The sequence below is a fragment of the Seriola dumerili genome, unplaced genomic scaffold (genome assembly GCF_002260705.1).
Source record: "Seriola dumerili isolate Sdu_G_001 unplaced genomic scaffold, Sdu_1.0 BDQW01000088.1, whole genome shotgun sequence".
In the NCBI taxonomy this organism is placed as follows: Eukaryota; Metazoa; Chordata; class Actinopteri; order Carangiformes; family Carangidae; genus Seriola; species Seriola dumerili.
In genome coordinates this window covers 13,525,351-13,545,610 of record NW_019174343.1, presented here as the reverse complement: position 1 = coordinate 13,545,610, position 20,260 = coordinate 13,525,351, and the positions used below count along the sequence as shown (strand labels likewise).

At 39.1% G+C, this 20,260-nt stretch overlaps 2 protein-coding genes across 5 annotated transcripts; one reads left to right on the top strand and one right to left on the bottom strand.

Moving 5' to 3' along the window:
* Positions 1-362: 362 nt before the first annotated feature.
* stx16 (syntaxin 16) lies at positions 363-7,798 on the bottom strand. 4 transcript variants are annotated; one of them, XM_022744870.1, is made up of 9 exons: positions 7,303-7,798; positions 3,816-3,827; positions 3,593-3,700; positions 3,244-3,384; positions 2,859-3,021; positions 2,604-2,692; positions 2,040-2,183; positions 1,603-1,683; positions 363-1,371 (listed from the first exon to the last, which is right to left on the bottom strand). In XM_022744870.1, the coding sequence occupies exons 1-9, from the start codon at positions 7,426-7,428 to the stop codon at positions 1,270-1,272; spliced, it is 966 nt and encodes a 321-aa protein (XP_022600591.1). In that variant the 5' UTR covers positions 7,429-7,798; the 3' UTR covers positions 363-1,269. The 4 variants fall into 4 exon arrangements, with proteins under 4 accessions (XP_022600591.1, XP_022600594.1, XP_022600593.1 ...); XM_022744873.1 differs by having other exon boundaries at positions 7,348-7,798; XM_022744872.1 differs by lacking the exon at positions 3,816-3,827.
* Positions 7,799-8,709: 911 nt separating this feature from the next.
* On the top strand, positions 8,710-19,536 carry LOC111221482 (diacylglycerol kinase alpha-like). Its single transcript, XM_022744853.1, has 24 exons — positions 8,710-8,803; positions 9,491-9,572; positions 11,166-11,242; positions 11,754-11,898; positions 12,270-12,344; positions 12,507-12,556; positions 13,274-13,348; positions 13,562-13,678; positions 13,843-13,960; positions 14,231-14,319; positions 15,134-15,244; positions 15,334-15,432; positions 15,540-15,590; positions 16,502-16,575; positions 16,821-16,895; positions 16,977-17,062; positions 17,149-17,238; positions 17,349-17,509; positions 17,693-17,757; positions 17,868-17,958; positions 18,083-18,263; positions 18,410-18,530; positions 18,702-18,762; positions 19,135-19,536. The coding sequence occupies exons 2-24, from the start codon at positions 9,500-9,502 to the stop codon at positions 19,213-19,215; spliced, it is 2,166 nt and encodes a 721-aa protein (XP_022600574.1). The 5' UTR covers positions 8,710-8,803; positions 9,491-9,499; the 3' UTR covers positions 19,216-19,536.
* Positions 19,537-20,260: the final 724 nt, after the last annotated feature.

Below are 20,260 nucleotides of genomic sequence, written 5' to 3'. Positions count from 1 at the left end.
TCTTCATTATTTCAGTTTATCAGTCTTTATAGAACACAAGAACATGTAGAGAATTTCCAACACAGCCAACTAAAATGTAATTTGTCCAACGTGAAAAGAACAAAACAAAAACAACCTCATAACGCCGTCTTCATACATTTGCTTGTGTTGGACTACATCACAGTTTCCTTAGCGGGGTGGACAATAACTGTTGGGTTCAGACTTCAGATACACTTTACTCAATATACAGTAATTCTGCCTGAAACAGAACACCTCTGAACCATTTGATTATTTGAAGTTATTAAAAAATAAATAATTCTTCTCATCACACAGATGACAGTAGTATTACATCCATAACACCCACCCCACCCCCCCCCTCCCTCAGGCCTCAATATGTGCAAACTGCAAGAGTTTTAAGAAGGTAGCACTTAATGCAAGGACCATGGAAAACAAAACAATCAAGTGTTTTAAAAATGAGCATTTAACACTAAGTACAGCAGATGTGACACCGGTATGATCTTAAACTTATAGGATGAATTGGAGGATGCTCATGGCTGTCTACACCCTCCTCAGGCCAACAGTGGAGTAAAAAGGACCTCAGTATTATTATTAAATTAGGGTGAAAAGGGATACAAAAAACTGGTGGTCCTTAAACCGAAGGAATATTTTTGGTACTGAATGGATGAATCATATCTGCCCTTATATATAAAGGTAGGGTAAAATACTGAGCCAGTACATACATGTAATGTTGAGATGAAAATGATTTTTCTCTTTCACAAACATTCGTTCTTGTCACATCTCATTCACGGAAACAAAATGTTTGCAATGATATTGAACAGAAATGACGCATCTTCACACAACAAATGTCACAACTCGTGCTTAGAGTTCAAGCAGAGAACACTCTGCCTTAGCAATTTAACACCGGCAGTCCATTTTTATACACCAAAGTTTTTTTCTTTTTTTTCTTTTTTGTTAAGACAGATATGTCAACATGGTTTGGTTTGACATACCTCCGTCAAAGAGTCTTGGAGTGATTTGGATGCAAGTCACTTGATAAAATAGCCACGGCTCAAACAGACTGTAGATTGTTTCTTTCATTAAAATGGACCATAAAATATCTCCACATAGCCCAAAGTGCACCCGCAAAGAAACATGGAATTCTTCTTGTCGTTTCCTGGTGGGTATGAAAGGCATTCAGCTTTGTTTTGAGTAGAACCAAGACCAAGTCCAAGTCCACACAGATGCACAACAAATGCCCACACAGAAAACAAAAGCCAGAGGAATGCATGACTAAAACTTTGTTCCAAAAAGAATAATAATTAGAACAATCACTATGACAAACAGAATCAAAATGACCAGCATCTTTCTGTTTTTCTTCTGATACTGTTCTGCCTGCAAAGAAAATGGAAAAAAATAAAAGTCAAAAACCTTCAGTTGCTTTCAGTTTCATGTAAGGATTTCTGTATTTAACCGCAAAGGTTTGTAGATATGGTAAATTTTCCCCTTTGGTTGTTTCATTATTACATCTAAAATGACCCATTAAATATGGTATATCCAGACTGCACAGTACATTTGTGACAAAAAAATGTTAAACTAGCCAAGGCATGAGCATTTTGTGTTTACCTTTTGTAACTGTTTCAATCCATCTTCCGTTTTAACACAAGCCTGCTCCACATTGAAGTCGATTCGGTCAAGAACAGTGCCCTTAAAGAGAAATGGGGGATGTTGTTAGTGCAGGATATTTTCTTTTGATTATTTTAGTTGTAGATTATTTATTTTAGACACTATTGTGTATTAGCTGTTCAGTGTGACATTGCAAAATACCTTCCTTAAAGTTTGATTTGCTTTGACTTGAAGGTCAATTCATCTTTAAGTGTTTAGCCATTCATCGATACTTAAATAATTATGATTCTCACTTTGTTAATGAAAAAATACCAAATATGAAATGAAATATCTAAATATGCTGGATGTTACATTTCAGAAGTCATTTGGACATCTCACTGACAAAAACACACTGAATGGACCATTATTTAATACTGTGTCATTGTTGCTTCAAATACCTGTTCAACCACCATTCCAGCTAAGTCCCGGAAAATCTCATTCAGATCTGAGATGGACTGCACTATTTGTCGGATCTCCCGCTCTCGTTCTTCAACCATAACTGTGTTCTGCTCCACCAGCATCAGCTGGTCATCTGTGAACCCCTGAAAGAAAAAATAATGAAAGAACAACATTAGGTGATTTTAGAGTAGAATTAATATTCCAAATGCAACTGTACATGTAGTTAGCCTGACCATTATATTTACAAAAATAAAGATTCATATTTTTGCTTTCATTTCCTGTCTTTTAGTGGGAATAGTAAAAAGTGACAAAAACCAACGTGAAAGATAAACACAAATGCTAAATTCTAATTGTCTCACTGTGTGTCCAGATATTGAATGAATGTTTGTGTGTCTTTCTGATCTTGTGTGTACTCATGAATATAATAATAATAATAATAATAATAATAATAATAATAATAATAATAATAATAATAATAATAATGATAATAATAAGTGATAGTTCTGCTTTTATTGTACTGTGCACACAGGGGACAAATGAAAAAAGCCATAAAAGCCACACACCTTGTCATATAGTGCTAAATCTTCATCCTCCTCCATTAAAGGTCCTGAGTCAAAAAAGTGCTTTGATCTCTCCTCACGATTCTTCATACCTGGTAGACAAAACAAGTACATTGTGCTTAGATGGCATTGAAGCAACATGAAGATGACAGTGATATGACATGAGATAAAACCCTGACAATAGTCAAAATATGTGAGTAGAGACAGTAAGGAATGAAGATTTAGGAAGAACAAGACCAGCTTCAGTGTAGTTCTTACGTTTAAGGTAGCTGGACTGTGTGTGCCTGAAATTGATGGATAGGTCCTGCAGACTCTGTGCCAGAGATGACACCACGTTTCTCAACAGTCTCTCCTCCTGCTCGGTGCAGTGACCACAACGAGACTGCAAACCTGTCACAGCTCGCTGGCATCGGTGAAACATCTGAAGTAAACACAAAACTTGTGAGCAAGTAGAAATGAGCAAAGTTTCATTTCAAACTCTTTAACATAAAATATTGTCAGAAGTCACTCCCTAAAACAATAAAGAGGACAAAAGATCAATTATACATAATTATAAAAGTAGGAACATCTGCCAATTTCGAACGATTGAAATATGCTGGGAAATTTGCATTATCTCAATTACTAAACTGTAATATGAATATACCTGTGTGATCTCCTGTGTAGTGATTTCTATGGCATGTTCCTCTTCACTACTGTCGTCCAGTGTGGGGCGATTCATATGTTTGTCATGAAGTAAGGCCAGTTCCTTCATCTTCTGCCGAACCCGTGTGATTTCATATTGGATCTGAAAGGCAATGATTTATAGTTCACAACCCAGTAAAGACTATTTTGTACACAAACTACTGGAGGAATAACTGGTTTGATCTGAAGACTCCTACCGGCTAAATATATTTATTTACTCATGTCTGATTTCTTTTCTAAAATATTATAATAGTTTATAAAGCACAAAGATGCAGATCTACATATATCTAATTTCCAATTTCAAACTGTACCTCATCAACTCCTTCTATCCATTTGGGGGGCAGTTTCTTGGTGACTCCAATGGCAGCTTCAGGGTCCAGACTAAGTCCTGACACCAGGGCCATTCGATCATCAGCCAACTTAAAAGTGCAAACAAATAATCTTATTAAAATATTTTATGTAATAATTCAACACAATGACGATGGTGCACCATTTTACGAGTCTAAATTCTACCATGAAGGGAAACAGCAGTACCTCATCAAGCTCCTAATGTGATTGGCAGAGAGCAGAGTGGTCCCATCCATTACACAACAAGGAAAAGGAGAAAAAGACAGAAGTAACAGAAGGTGAGCCCAGGAAAATCAGCAGTGGATAACAGAAAGGCGTGTTTGCATCCTCTCCTACCAACAATTGAATTACTTTGAGATAAGAATAGTAAATAGCAGAGATGCATAAAGTCTGGCTGTTTAAATTAATTCTAGCCATTTTCACTTCATCTGTTTGTCCTGAGGTTTTTACTATGTACAAAACTGTAAAAACAGTGTGAATTCAGATTTAAATCATAAATGATCCCTACACTACTGACATCATCATTCCAATTAAAAAAAATCAACAAATGTAAGAAAGAATAAGAATAAAGACAGCAGAAACGGTTGAGCTTCAAGATCATCTGAGTGTAAGTAACAAAAAGGAAAGCACATTTTAAAGAAAATTTAAAATGAGCAAGAAGTTAATATGTAATAGAAAATTCTAAAGTCATGTAGCTGATTGGTCACTAAAACCTTAGAGATGTGACTTGATTTGGATAATTATGTCCCCCATGTGTGTCTTGTTTTGTCTGGCAAAGTCCCCTGCTGCCCTCTGGCAAAGTCAGTTATTTTAAACCTGAGTATACAGCAGTGTCATTTAGCTGAATGTACATCTTCTGATGGAAAATAAAGTAGCTTTAGTTGAGTCATTGCCTTGTAATCTTTTTAACTGCACTACTGTAAAATCAAATTAAATAGACAACAAAGTGACTTAGCAAAGAACACCTGTGTCAAATATTTTTTAAGTTTTTTCACTTTGATAGCTTGACTGTGGTTGACTGCTCTAAAAATACAGTAATAATTTGTTTCCATGTCAGACTCAGATTTGCTTTTCTCTGTGACAGTGGTGGAGTTTGCAGAGACATTTAAATGAACAGTGTAATACCACATAAATGGATGAAGCCTAATATAAAGGACAACAGGACCAAACGTACACTGAACACTACAAGACACAAGATATTAGACTATACACTTCATTAACTATATAAACTTTTGACATCCACTTATTTCATTTGAGCTACATAACACACAATGTGGTTGGAATCGTGTTCAAATGTCCAGTAAGGACACAAGGGAAGGGCGGCTCTATTTCAGGATCTGTAGAAATTTCCTTCCTTATTCTTTTTATTCCAATTTATTTTTTAGAAGGCCACTGGCAGCTAATAACTAACTAAGCAACATGATGGATAACTATTGGGAAAAAAACTACTCTATAATGTGGTAATACGAACTATCAATGGTGAAATAAACAAAGAGCTAAAGCAGTTAGCCTATGTGGAATGATGATGTACACAGAGCCGAAGTCAAAGACCAGGATCCAACAGGTGTATCATCTCATGATCCAAGGGAGTCAAACTACCCAAAGCCAAATTTCTGGGCTGATCCAAGATAAGGGAAAAATGCAGCGGACAAACTGAGTAATGATTGAGTAACATTTTTTCTCTTTTCTCTCTCTCAGCGGGAGAATAGACAGAGAGTGTGTGAATCAGGCCACAAAATCACTACCAGTGTCTCTGAGCCTACTTGCTAATGTTCCTGGTGGTCCTGGGCTAAACCCCAGCACAGCACTCTGTCATACACAGCATTAACAGACGTGTCCGTCCAGGAACCTCATCAATCTAAAGATCTCTGCTCTGTAGATTTGGGTGTGCTAATTTGTTGTGTCATTGAAACAATCAGCTTTCCAAGCCATCAGCAACAGCAGAGAAAATGTTTATAGGAGGAAAAAATCAGGCTTAGGAAAAGTCATTGCTTAAGCTGCTGAGTAGCTGAAATTCAGTGGCATATTTTGGAAAATGCTGTACAGAAACCTTGCTACCTCAAATGATGGGATACAGTCTTGTTTGCTGGCTGGCAGGAATTAATCTAGCTCAGCTGGCAGGTAACTGGTCAAAATGTTCACAGCTGAGTGTGAATGGTCACACACACCTGCTTGCTGGCCAACTGTAGTGCAAACACTTCTGGTGGAAAGCTATAAAAGCAATCAAAAAGGAGCCCGAAAAGAACTGTGTAGGGCTAACTTGTGTTTGATAGTTTCTCATAATTGATCTAAAATGGCATTTTAGTTAACACCAGGGAGGTAGATAATGACAGGAATAAATGTGAGTAATATGTAGAGTACAGTGACACATTTCTTCCCCAGAGTGAGGGGAAACGATGGCTGTTCTTAATAACAGATTACATTAAGTGTGAAAAAAACTGATGAGGAGCCTTCTTGTTTTTCTAAATGGCATCATTAGAGATTAGCCCAACACAAAGATTATTAGTATTTCTGAATGACAAGCAGTTGTTTTCAGGAGTCTAATTCAACCTTTTTCCATTGTCCTTTCCTTGACATCTGTCACACATTTATATACTTCGAGAAGCTAACCAGCCACATTCTAGTGAAGGGTTGGGCAGTATAACAATATATGCCATGAGACAAACTGTTAGACATGAGAGATTTTCCCATACTATTTATGGTGAAGTGTCTCTTAATGTCTCTGCATGTATTGGGCAGAGCTTCCTGGAGTGTTTGAAAGCGGGAGATGGGCCACCTCACCTGAAACAAAGACTCCTTCTGCTAACATCAACAATAATCTTTCATCAAATAAAAGAAAATGACTTAAGGTAAAAAAAGAAGTGCTATTTCACATCAAATGTCTTTATGTAACAAGTGTGACTATTGTTTAGGTCTTCATCTGCTAACTAGAATAATGACAAAGTCATCTGTACCATGATCTGGGTCATTTTACCACCTCAGCTTAAGAATATCCAGGGAGAAAATCTGTTTAACCACTGCGCTGCAAGTCAATAAGCAGGACTGAAAATGGAAATACTGGATTTATACACTGTATGTTTCTGGCATCAATGTAATGAAGCACTGTGATTTTTCAGGCATCCAATTGTCCAAAACCAATCCTGTCAGCTAATCATTTCCATGAATAATTTCAACACATGTTCCAGAACATTTACTATATAACCATAAATAACAATATCACAATATACAATTGCATATATTGTGATAGAATATCTATAACTAACCAATTCTATCCTAGTGGAACAATGAAATACAAGTCACAGCCACGATTTGATCTAGACTACATCAAAACATGATGGAGTTTTTTTTAGTAGTGAGGAGCATTATATGAACATAAAAAACATGCTTTAACATTCACAAAACCCCACCCAATATACACTGACCCCTCTAGTATATATTATAATTTATATCATATATGTATAATATGAAAATATGGCTGCACACTCCTCCTTCTCCATCACCTCCGTCAGTCTTGAGGTGACATGACGGGGCACACAAACTCTACCGGTGGTGAAACCTTCCCTAAGAATAACTAGCAGCTACTGGCACACAGCTGCACCTAGCTAACAGGTCACAGTGACTGGCTACATGCAAACACACACAGTAAAATGTCAAAACGATGCAGACCACTCACCGCAGCATTGCTACGTGTACTCAGACGGGGGTCGTATGTACTCACTTGCTCAGCCAATATCTGCCGGTTTTGGATTGCATTGTTCCGCATTAACAAGAAGGCATCGGTCAGACGCCTAGTGGCCATGACTGCCTTGCTTGATATCTAAGTTAACTCTGGACAAAGTGCGGATCAGGAGATGATTTATTAAATTTGGTCCACAGCCGCTGAGCCGCTGAGCCGCTGCTAACGCACTGCTAGATTTAGCTTTAGCTTTGCTTGCGATAAATGATGAGGAAAACTCACGATACAGCGCCTATAGTGGACGGCAAACGACCTTAAGCATATTGATCTGCTAAGCACCTCTAATACTTAAGTTAAAAATAAGAAACATGACCGCGAGTTTCTCCTTAAAGTTTGGATTTAACGTCAGATTGGTAAATTTTAGTCCGCTTTAGGCAGCTGCGGAAGAAGGAAAACGTAAACACCTGCGTCAACCGTTTCTTCTTCTACTCATTAACTGCGGCTGTCATCTGTAACTGAGGCGCATTACCACCACCTACTGCCAGCGAACAGACAGTGACCTGTTTTCTTTAATAACATACAATAACCGCCAATAGGGTGCTGTGATTGTTTTATAAAATCGATTTTACAAGTTCAGTCTTGTTATTGGAAACAGTAGTTTGACTAAACAGTTCTACTTACTATCTTTTCCAGCGCTTTAAACAGTTTAAACTGTCTTCCTCTGCAGATGGAGTTTACTCAGCTGTCATAGACATCTGTTTTAGAGCTGCTATGATTAGTCAATTGATCTTTCATCACAAACGAGAAACAAGTAAATCATAATTTGTCATATCTGATTATAAATTTAATATTTTTTTTTGCATTTTAGACCTGATTAAATCATCTTGGTCTTTGGGAAATCGTACCAGGCACCTTTCAACTTTTTGGCCATGCTGGGCCTCAGTCTTCCTTATGAAACAAGATGCGCTCACAGTTTGATTTTATGTCCCACTCCTAGCCTATTTTGGTTTTGTGAGACAAATGTCTTGATTAGGTGAAAAGCCAAATTTACTGTCACTTGTAAAATGGTGGAGAGCCAATTCATGATTTCATATTTAGCATTTCATTCATTCACATCTGCTCATTCACTCTGTTGAAGCTGGAGACCAGAGTCTGTGACCCTCATTCTGATTTTAAGGATTAAAGCCTCAGAATTTAGAAAATGCGTTGATTTGTTGGAAGGGTACGTGCGTGCGTACGTGCGTGCGTGCGTGTGTGTGTCTGTGTGTGTGTTGGTGTTCGTTCACGCGCGACGCGGTGCCACTAACTGTAATTATATGGCTGAAAGCTCCTCCTCCGCCCATTCTTAATCCCCTATATCCGCTAATGACGCGGCACACATTTACTCACAAGTACCAGCTGCCGTCAACCAGCATATCAAAGTTCCGTGTGGTGGAGCTCCGTGTTTGGGACAGTTTTTATTCACCTCTGCTGAACTCTGGGGACAGAGAGAGACAAGGTAAGGAGTCTTGGAGGGTTCAGCTTCCGTCATCTTCCTGTCTCAGTGACTGAACACCTGTGCAGCACTATAGACAGCTGAGAAAAAAAGTCATGCCTGTCAGTCACTCTTGCCTCAAATTATAATCCTCTCTGATGGATGCCCCTTTTAACCTTAATTGTTGATTTCTGAATTGCTGTCAGACTCTAAGTGGTACAGCACGGTGCTGATTAAACTGATGGAATATTACATAGTGGTTTTTAGGGGCTAGGAGACAGTGCAGAGAATACGGTAATGTTTACCTGCACAATATATAGCTCTTTTTTTTTTAAATTCAGGTCAGAGCTAATTGTCAGAGCCTGTTATGAGATTATTCCAATTATCAGCATGATAACATTTGCTATATTCCCGGTGTAGTAGGTCACATTTTCACTGGTGATTCCTGGGAATCATCAGTTATCAGCCTGTCTGAAAGCAGACATTGTGGTTGATCAGAGTCCAATAACAGGCAGGGGAGTGTTTCACTTACTAATGATGTGTGCAATCCAAGGAATGGAGGTAAACCAGTTCATGTGAGTCACTGCTAGTGCCACAGTTGATGGCCTTAGATCTGTTATATGAAAGATTGCTTGCACTGTCAACCTTTCTCGAGGTCAGCGCTTCAGCCTGTGATTGTCCCGTGACTGTGTTTTCTCTTCGCTCATTCAGCTGATCGGCATGGCCTCCTCTGATGACACAGAAGGGTCTCTGACACCTGTGGATTTCATCCAGCTGCAGCAGTACATGGAATGTAAGTTTCACTCACTTTACATTATTTCAACAATTACTTGATGTTACTGGCGTGTTAATACATGTAACACATACAGTGACCAGCTGAAGGGGAGCTTTTTTTGTAGTTCAGGCTACATTCTGCACTTGCTTTGCAGTGGGGCGATCAAAGAGATAATCTCTCTTTTGGGAAATCAATAGATCAATATAGTCAAAAAATGTCTCTCTACATTTCAGAGGGAAATACTGTAGTTTTTATTCCACTACATGTATTTTGTGACAGCCTTAGTTATTAGTTACCTTGCTGCTTAAGATTTTACGTACAAAACATATAATCAGCTCATAAAATATGAGACATTGTTACAAATTAAACAGCCAGACTCTATATGATGTAGTTAAAATGGTCATCCAGCTTGACTAGCTGCAACAGTAATGCATCAGTAACAATAGTCCTATAATATACTCTAATATATGAGATACTTTTGCTTTTGATACTTAAAGTACATTTAGCTGATAAGAACATCTGCACTTTACTTCAGTAAGATTTTAGATGCATGATTTTTAGTTCTAGTTGAGTATGTTTACATTGTTGTAAGTTTTGTTATGTCCTTTAACACTGATGATTTAGAGGAAAATCATAGATTATTAATTTATAAGAATAATGATTTGGAAGTTGTCTGAAAGTAGAGGGGAAAAAAATACAAAAAGAGAGTTGAGGTGAGTGTTACTACATTCAAAGTCCGGGAAGAAGAAGGAAAATTGACGAGACTAAATCAGTCAGAATACTCTTTTAAATGCACTCTCCCAGTTTAGGTGTATGGAGGGAAGTAAAATGCTGAAAACATCTGTGCAAAATTTCCTTGTACTTGCTGAAAATCTGTCCTTTGGCTCTAAACCACACAGCAAGTGAAAGCAGCAGTATCCACTAAGTGCTTACATCAACATTATAAGATAAACGACTGAGGAGGTTCCTCTTATTCACGCACCATCAACTCAAAAACACTCCACTGTGTACTCCGGAGGATCATTCAGCATTGACACAAAAACCCAAACATCAACTCCAAAATGTAAGTGCATGCTCCTGCACCAGGGGTTTGAGATAATGCAGAATTTGATAGACCTGTTGACAGGAAACAAAAAGTGGTATGGGGCTAAAAATATTCTGCCTTCCACTCAGAGGCTTTGAAAGAAATGAAATGGGTCTAAGGGCTTTTAGTTTAGTAGTTTAGTCAGGGTGGGGGTGGAGGGCTGGGGATAATGGATGAATGGATAATTACACCTGCTCCTGTCTGGACCTGAGAAAAGCACTGCCGTGTGTTACCTCAGACAGTGAGGTCAAAACCCAAATTTAATGTAGGAAGCACACTGTGCACAATAGGTGATGCACTCTCCCGCACTCAGGAGCCATGTAATCAATGTGTGGGACAAATAAACAAAGAACTGAATTAGTCACTGAGCCTTTCTGTTCTCACTTTGTTCTTCACACACACTCTGTGCGATTCTTCTCTTTTTTCGTCCGTCATGTCCAGAGCATACAGATGGAACAGATTCATATCTGGGAAGTGTTAATGGAAGTGAACTTCATGTTGTTTCACGTCAGCTGATCTCTTTGCAGACAGCAGTTTGAGGGTGAAAGATGTGATCAAGGACTTTCACCCTGGAGGTCGGCTGGCCCAGCACAGCTTTGGAGAGGTCAGTCTTTGTCACTGCTCCTATGGAAACAGATCTTTGTGGCTACACTTTACTTTACAAGTTGATCATTTCCCATTTCTTCTAATAGATTTTGTAGGAATTTTCCTGAAGAAAACTATTTGTACTAATTATTGGGAAAATGTGAATTTTTCCTGCAAAAATTGCCTTTTAAGGCCAAATAAATATTATATTATTCATTTAATATTGGAAACTTTCTTCTACATATTTCTTGAATTTTCAGCTTGACTGTAGATAAATTTCACTATTTTGCACTCTCAATAATGACATTATTTAAAATTTAATGATTTGAAATTTACTAATTGAACATTTTCTCTGTTTATCTGTAATTATATTTGCAAATATCATTGTTCTTCTAGTAAACCTCCTTGGAAATGATCCAAAAATGATAGTCCGGGGTAAAATAGGGCGCTGCCATTAATGCAAATGTTACAATAACATAAACTTTTGTCCCTGTGCCTCCTCTGATGGCTACTTTGATTTCTCTCCTCAGTGTATGGACGCAGTGGGTTTCTGTCTCTTTCTCAAGACGTATCTAGAGGTGGATGACTTTCCCACAGATTTCTGCCAACGCCTTTTTCGCTATTTTCAACACGTAGAGCAGGATGGGAACACGAAGAGTCCGTTACCCAAAGGAGGTAAATCACTCTGCATGTCTGAGCAGGTGTTTAGAGGAAATGCTTTCAGCTCCACAGTCACGCTCAGCTCAGATCATGATTGGTAATACACCTTAGAACGTCTTTGATATCATTTCCTGTCGGACGCTTTTTCCAACGCCCACCTGTTTGTTTGTCTCTTTTTGTAGCGCTGCGTCACAGGAATGTGGCTGCGGGCGTAGCTCTGGAGATTAGTGCACCTGTTCCCAAACCAACCTTTGATAAAATGCTCACTTTTATACTGCTGTTCCCTCAGGAACTTAAAGAAAAAACACCATACTGTTTTAGAGCTGAATAATGTAATAAAGGTTTCTAGTTTGGTCAGAAGGTTCTGTACATTTCTTTACTTTCAGGAGGGGTCTTTCTTCGTGATGTGTCCTGTTACTTCTCAGTGCTGGAGGAAGGACAGCCACGAGAGAAGCTTGAATGTTGGTGTCATCTACCTCTTGAACATTTTGTGACATGTTTATTATGGTGTAACTGCCTTGTACATACATTCACCACTGAATGATTAAGATTGATTATTTGTAAGGTCAGAGAAAGTGAAGAAACAATGGCAGGATCACTGATTTTCTGTGTTGTGTTTCTAGTTACTTTTAAACTTTACGACAAAGACAACAACGGACTCCTGGACAGCTCTGTAAGTTACTCCAAGTCACTGACAAGTTTCCCACAAATTCACAGAATTTTCATATTTTCTGTTTGAAACTAGTTCTGCAAAGTATCTCTGGTGATCATTGACCTCTGAACTGACACTTAAGACAGCCTGAAAATGTCAACGTCACATTATTGGGATCTCAAAAAAGTCTCTATCTGCACTTTGAAGTTTATTTGCAAATTGAAATAGTAGAAGGTGACAGAAAGTAAACAGGCAGCTCGTGTACTGTATATATTGTGGTGTCACGGATACTGACATGGACACAATCACAGCAGCACCGCCACAAATATGTCCAACCTATGAATCAAGGCGAGTTAATACGTTTAACCTCACGCCCCTGCTTATCTGCGACAGATTTGAAAAGCCTTACTTAAGTACTTTACAGTCCAATAAACATAAACCGGCTCATTATGCAAAACAAGTCCCTCTTTATCCAAAAGAGAAAATGAAAACAGCTTTCAAGCCAATCATGTGACACTGAAAAACTGAGACCCAGCTGCACTTGGACTACAGTTTCAACTTTTGTCGGCAGATAGTTTCAGAAAAAAAAATGTTTTAATTAAATTTTAAAAAATGTTTTCAGTAACACACATGATTTTTTTTTTTTTTGAGTAGTTGGTTTTGGATGCACAGCACACAGCAGGATTTTCATACACCATGAGGCTACTGTGAATGTGACCTCTGTTGTCTCTCCGTCAGGAAGTGGATCGTATAATCACCCAGATGATGCGGGCTGGTGATTACCTGGGCTGGGATGTGACTGAGCTCAGACCAGTATGAGACTGCTTCTTTCTATCAGAAAATCACTTGCTATCCCAGAAAAGGTTTTGAAGTTGTTATTCGTTATTATGAAGTTGTTCTGAGGAAGATAGTTTCATTACAGCAGCTGAGAGCTTCATGAGTTCGTGAATGCAACAAAAAACTACTTGAGATTCAATAAAAGGATCACAGATGACAAATAATCAGTACATGTTTGTGGTTGTGCAGGTGCTCAAAGACATGATGACAGCGATCGATCTGGACGACAGTGGGACCGTCACGCTGGAAGAATGGGTGAAGGGAGGCATGAACAATGTACCTTTACTTGTTCTCCTCGGACTGAAGGTAAGAAAAAGAAAAGTACTGGACATACAACATTTTACAGCCTCACTACAACCTCAGTTGTTTTGTTAATGTTGCTTTATGCGAACACCTTGAGGACACAGCACTACTGCTCGTACTCAAGTCCATTGAAAATCCCCCCCCCTCCCCCCTCCCCCCACCCACAGATGACAGAGCGGGATGGGCAACATATTTGGAGGATGAAGCACTTTAACAAGCCGACCTACTGTAGTGTGTGTCAGGGCATGCTGCTCGGCCTCGGGAAGCAAGGACTCTGCTGCACCTGTAAGAGCTCACAGCTGCCACCAGGGCGCAGACATGTACCTCATACACAGTAACAATTAACTGGAGGAGTCAAACCTTTCCAATTTACTTTCCAATTTACTTTCCAATTTACTTTCCAATTTACTTGTATTGTCTGTTATTTGTCAGGGTCATAATTAATACATATAATTAGTTATAAAATAATATATAAAATAATATATAAGTAATATAATTCTAGTAGAGAATTTATTTGATTACTTCTGTTATATGGGTCTATTTTTCTTCCTACAGGTTGCAAGTACACCGTCCACAGTCAGTGTGCCAACAAGAATCCCGAAGCCTGTGCTCGTACCTTTGTCAAATCTAAAAAGGAGATTAGTGTAAGAAACCACAATGATCCCTTTTCACTTTCAGTTCCCTCTATTGGTTTTTATTATATGTATATATATATATATATATACATTATATTTTTAGGAGAATACATTCATGCCTGTTCTCTTTTTTCCAAATGGCAGCGAATGTAAACACATTAACAACATTAGGGTGCATTAGTCGGTTATAAGTGGAGCCCATCAGTGTTTTTTTTTTTTTTTTCTTTTTAAGTGCGGATTACAGCCGGCACAGTCTGCTCCGTACATCTGGTAAATGTCCTAATTTTGCACAAGCGTAGACAATGATCTGTTCACTGTCTTTTTCCAGTGGCGTGTCAAAGCCTCAACTCACTGATTCACAATATCTGTAATGGATCATAACACTGAGCTGCCCAAAATGTTTCAGCTGCTTGGAAAGGTTTGAGGTGCCAGTGTGCTCTAGGGATATTTGATCTGGTGATGCACGTCTGCCAAGGCGATGGTTATCCAAAAAGTCATAAATCTGAAGTCGTCTCTAACCTCGACAGCTGCTCTTGAGGAAGGTGTGGTCTGTGCTGATTCTTTTTAAGTAAATAATGATGTAATTTTTCCTGCAGTCATTCAGGGCTGGATTTTTTTGTTGGCACCATAGTGGTGAACATTAAAATTTGTGTATGCAGCTGAATTTGATCAGCACCATAAGACCTTCCAGTAGAAGAATATGTGAGAATAACACCGGGTATTGCAGTCACTTCTATAAAGGGTGTTAAAAGGGTGAAAAGTATGATAATTATACTAAATTAAGTGGGACAACACCTCTTGCTTCTATTCCTCTGTGTCTCAGGTAGCAGCTCACGACTGGATCAGAGCTGACTGTAACTCTACCAAGTGTCAGGTCTGCCACAAGAAGATCAAAACTTTAGCAGGGAGGCGTTGTGTGTGGTGCCAGGAGATGGTGAGGATTGTGTTTGTTTTTGTACATTGATGCACGAATTAGAGAGGATCGCTTCTGTCTGTGTTTACAGAGTCTTGTTTCTTTTTAAGCGTCACGATGAGTGTCTTTTCTCGGGCTTATCCACCTGTGATTGTGGACCACTGAGAGATCATATACTGCCTCCGTGGGCCATATACGCCGTCTCAAAGGTAAAATGAGCAGCTTAACAAAAAATGGGGGGAAAAAAGGGAAATTTTGATTCTTAGAATTATTATTATTAGTTGTCTGTCGGTTAATTGTCCTTTGTTTCCTTCAGGAGGAGGATACCAACCTGTTAAATGTTACTCCTGATGGCCACATCCTGCAGGTCTGCCTTTATCAAATCTTCCTACAGACTTTAATTTCTTTTCCAACTGTACACCCATGTGTTTTCTCTGCTAGGTCTCTTTCAAGTTGTCTGCTCAAACTACCATCTGCATACCGTTGCTTTTTGGGAGAATCTCCAATTTTATTGATTCGTCATATTATTTATATATTTATTATTATTATTATTTTTGTGGGGGGATTTCATGTTTAAACTCTGCTAACGTCTTTGTAGTCTATTCAGCTCAGTTCAGTCATGGAAAAATACAACTGTGATGGTTTTGTCTGCATCTGCAGAGAAAGGCCTTTGATCCAACGCTCAAGTTTAAAGCGATTCACCAACCCAAAATGTATATTTTTAGTATCAGACACTTACCTCCTGTGAGCTTGAGAAGCAGGTGTTATGTTTGTCTTTAACATATGGTAATGATAACAAGTTGTCACAGCCAAAAAAAAAACAAATAAAAAAAACATCCAAACTTTCTCAAAAGACACTTGCAGCATAATCCGCTTCGCTGACGTCTGTCCTGTCTGTTGAGTTTGTCCACACTCAGGTTTGATATATGTCTGAATACACTTGTGCTTGTGTTTGTATGGCAGCTTATGTTTGCTATGGACATTCACAACAATTTCCAGCTGAATAAAATCTAAAAATATCTGCTGTTGCCATTACAGTACATCACCCTCGCCTTGAAGGGTGATGATGATGATGATGATGATGATGATGATGATGCCTCAAAGTTAAGAAAATGATCAAATAAATTGAAAAACATGAGCAGTATATGAAATGAATATAAAACCTTTGCAGTCGCTTGAATGGCAGCATGTGTCCATCGGTCCACACGCTGAAACAAAGATTTGCCAGCTGATTTAGACAGTCCATTGGATCTTAATCAGTTGCACATTTTTCTACAGATTGTTCCGATTCCTGACACCCATCCTCTGTTGGTGTTTGTAAACCCAAAAAGTGGAGGAAAGCAGGGTGAAAGGTAAGCAGCTCAGTGTCTTGATATGGATAAATGATCAGTATAGTAGCATAATATTTTCATACAATACGTTATCAATACACAGGCTTCTCGTGTGACATATTTCTTTTCTGAATTACACAGATATTATGATGTGTTGTTGCAGTACATGTGTTTTTATAACATGACTGTCATTGGCAATTCATTGTGATAGTATATTTTTAATAGTTCCCCTATGATTTCTCTTTCTGTCTGTATGTTTTCCACAGAGTGCTCAGGAAGTTTCAGTACCTGCTGAACCCACGTCAAGTCTACAACCTGTCCAATGGAGGTCCTGCACCAGGGTACTGAGCACTTTCATTACTGTGGAACTGGCAGATTGTCCGTCCACTTTTCTTCACATTAACTTTGACTTTGTGTTTTAGACTGCAGTTCTTCCACAATCTGCGTGAATACAGGATCTTGGTGTGTGGAGGAGACGGGACAGTTGGGTGGCTCCTGGACGCTATAGGTACTGCGGGGCCCTCTGGGTCTCTGTGAGCTCAGCTGACTGAGATAAATATCTCTAAGGCTTAAATAATATACCCGTGATTTCAGACAAAGCGGACCTCCAGGTGAATCCTCCAGTAGCTGTGCTGCCTCTTGGTACTGGGAACGACCTGGCACGCTGTCTGCGCTGGGGAGGAGGTAAAACCATGACCAACCTCTAAACCGCACAACTTTCACTCAGGTATTGGCACTGACATTGGCGCCATATGTTATATACTCATCCTGCTTGTTTTGTAATCCCGTGAAAGGCTACGAGGGGTCAGACTTGAGAGAGATCCTGAAGGAGATTGAGGCCAGCGAGATGGTTCCCATGGACCGCTGGAGCATCCAGGTGATACCAGAAGACCCCCAAGAAGCAGGAGACCCCGTACCCTATGAGATCATCAACAACTACTTCTCTATTGGAGTGGTCAGTCACTATCTCAAAAGGGAGGAATAACAGCACACATACCACTTAAATTGATTTCTTCAGTCCTATAAGCAATATTTAATCATAGAAAAATCTGTTAATTTCTTCTTGACATAAACAGAAAGTGGAATATCTTGCTTAAAATATGACTTATTATGATTGTATTTGTGTCCATGTGAGCAGGACGCCTCTATTGCTCATCGTTTCCACTCCATGAGAGAGAAACACCCCCAGAGGTTCAATAGCAGGTGGGGATTCACATGAACTGTGTGAGTGTTTTCCAATGAAAACTGTAACAGGTAATTTGAAAAAAATATATAAGTGATAGTGAAATACTTTCTTTTCTTTCATTTTTAAGAATGAAGAACAAACTTTGGTATTTTGAGTTTGCCACTTCTGAGACCATCTCTGCCTCTTGTAAGAAGCTGAAGGACTGTCTCATGATTGAGGTGAAAAATGCTGCTGTTTCAACCAAAATTAATAATATATAACTCAAATACTTGCTCATGTTTTAAGTCTAGCTTTTGTTTAGTTGTGTATAAACAAAACAACCCGTTGTTGTGCCTCCACCAGTGCTGTGGGAGACAACTGGACCTGAGCAGCATGTCCCTGGAGGGCATAGCTGTCCTCAACATACCCAGCATGCACGGGGGCTCCAACCTCTGGGGCGAGTCCAAGAAGCCTGATGGTGTGCCAGAGGTGGAGCACAGTGAGGTTATCAATGACCCCGAACTTCTTAAAACTATCTCACAGGGTGAGGTGTGGTTGGTTGGACCATCTGTACTCTCCTAAATCACCTAATTTATGGTGTTCAAATATTATCAATGGGCCCTCCCTGCCTACTTGCGTGCAGATTTAATCCCCTCACGTCTTCTGTGTGTGTGTTTCGTCATTCTGCAGACATAAGCGATAAGCGTTTGGAGGTGGTGGGGCTGGAAGGAGCTATAGAGATGGGACAAATCTACACTGGGCTGAAGAGCGCCGGGCACAGACTGGCACAGACCTCTCAAATTACCATCAGGTTGTGTACTTTTACCCACAGGCAGATGACAAACATAACAAGAATAACTGACTGTTATTTCATCCCTCTCCATGCCATGTGGTCTGGTGTAAACAGGCACACATTTGGACATGATGTTCACATATAAGTGATACAGGATAATTACATCTCACTGTCCCTTCCTGTGTGCAGGACAACCAAAGCCCTGCCCATGCAGATCGACGGGGAGCCTTGGATGCAACCTCCTTGTATTGTAAGTGTTATGAACCACTCAAATCCAGTGTTAATGGTGAAGACTCAGACCCTGCATTTAGATTCGTTCAAGATAGTGGTAACAGCACTGCAGAATGCTACATCTTTAGCTCAGTGATTAAACATAATCATACATTTATTTTGATTACTGTGGCAGAGACACGTTACTACAACAATTTCCCCATGGGGACAAATAAAATACTACTACTACTACTACTACTACAACAGCGCAGATAACAGCAAGAATATTTCCATTAGTGTAGCATACCTCCAGCTTATAAATCACACTGTGCTCATCAGATATGTATCAGTTTAAAGGAATATGAGCAAACATAATTAGTTCACCAAAATTCTGTTTATTGATTTGTCATAGATCCACATCAATCACAAGAACCAGGCTAACATGCTCATGGCTGCACCAACCAAACCATCCAGCTTCTTTCACCTCAAGTAGAGCAGCACTTCCACTCCATCCTCCAGTCTGCACACGGCCACAGTGGACCACCTATATTACTATGAAAATGAGTGTGTAACTGTGTGCTTTTATTATTAAGTGTTGATGTGTGCTTCTTTTGCACGTAATCCCTGATATGACTGAACTATTTCAGAGTACAGACAAATTGCACTTATGCAGCGATCACACTGACAGACCAACCTAGATGTGCAAATCTCACTACTCAGTCTGATCACTGCTATTGTGTGCCAACTTAAATGTAATGCACCCATTTGTTGTGTTTGTAAATAAAAGAGCTAAGCGTGTCTACAGTACATGAATAGGCAATATATATATATATATATATTTTATGTTGCAACCGCTTTTTCTATGGCTAATCAAATTTACAGTAGTGTGTCACTGAATTTCACCTGTTGTTCCCAATGCAGCTAGTGATGACCTGGCTTTGTTTGGACCTGCATAAGCTCACAGCAGCATAACTTGTTCAACAACACTATCCTACCTGTCTGCTCAGATACCTCTCAGTGTCAGTGTTCATCCAACTGAAAGAGAAATATACAATGCATTTCTTTCTGGTTTTACTGTTTCTTAAATAGGTGAGATAATGATTAATGATAATGCAAGAAACATTTGATGAATGCGGTCTTATAAAGTTCTGCTCTTCAGTTATAACTGAGTTCTGAAAGTGTTGGTTTGGTACACCTCTCCTAGATTTACCAAGTCGTGTATAGAAAACTTACTCAGTGTCAAAAAACACACAGAAACCGTGACTAATCTAATGAAACATTGCTGATTACAAGTAATGAAACTGAGCAAAAATGTGTTGGAAGTTAATCAAATTAATCTATTTCGTGAGTCAGTCTTGTGTTGGATATTCGGTGTACTTGTAACATTTAACATGCTTGTATGTTCATTTATTGTCTTAATGTCAAATTGTGTAGCTGTCACTTGCATATGTGTCTTGATGTTAGTGATGTCAGTGATCAGTCATGCAGCATTACGTTGACAACATATATTGGATTGCCCTCAGACTGATTATCTGGTG

Bases quoted from the DNA above. Each gene is read 5' to 3' on its own strand.
- stx16 (XM_022744870.1), bottom strand. From the start codon at position 7,428: ATGGCCACTAGGCGTCTGACCGATGCCTTCTTGTTAATGCGGAACAAT. The intron at 2,693-2,858 runs GTAAGAACTACA...TTTGTCTACCAG, and splicing joins ACAGTCCAGCTACCTTAAAC to GTATGAAGAATCGTGAGGAG. The intron at 1,372-1,602 runs GTAAACACAAAA...TTTTCTTTGCAG, and splicing joins GATTGAAACAGTTACAAAAG to GCAGAACAGTATCAGAAGAA.
- LOC111221482 (XM_022744853.1), top strand. From the start codon at position 9,500: ATGGCCTCCTCTGATGACACAGAAGGGTCTCTGACACCTGTGGATTTC. The intron at 14,320-15,133 runs GTAAGAAACCAC...TCTGTGTCTCAG, and splicing joins AATCTAAAAAGGAGATTAGT to GTAGCAGCTCACGACTGGAT. The intron at 17,063-17,148 runs GTACTGCGGGGC...CCGTGATTTCAG, and splicing joins GTGGCTCCTGGACGCTATAG to ACAAAGCGGACCTCCAGGTG.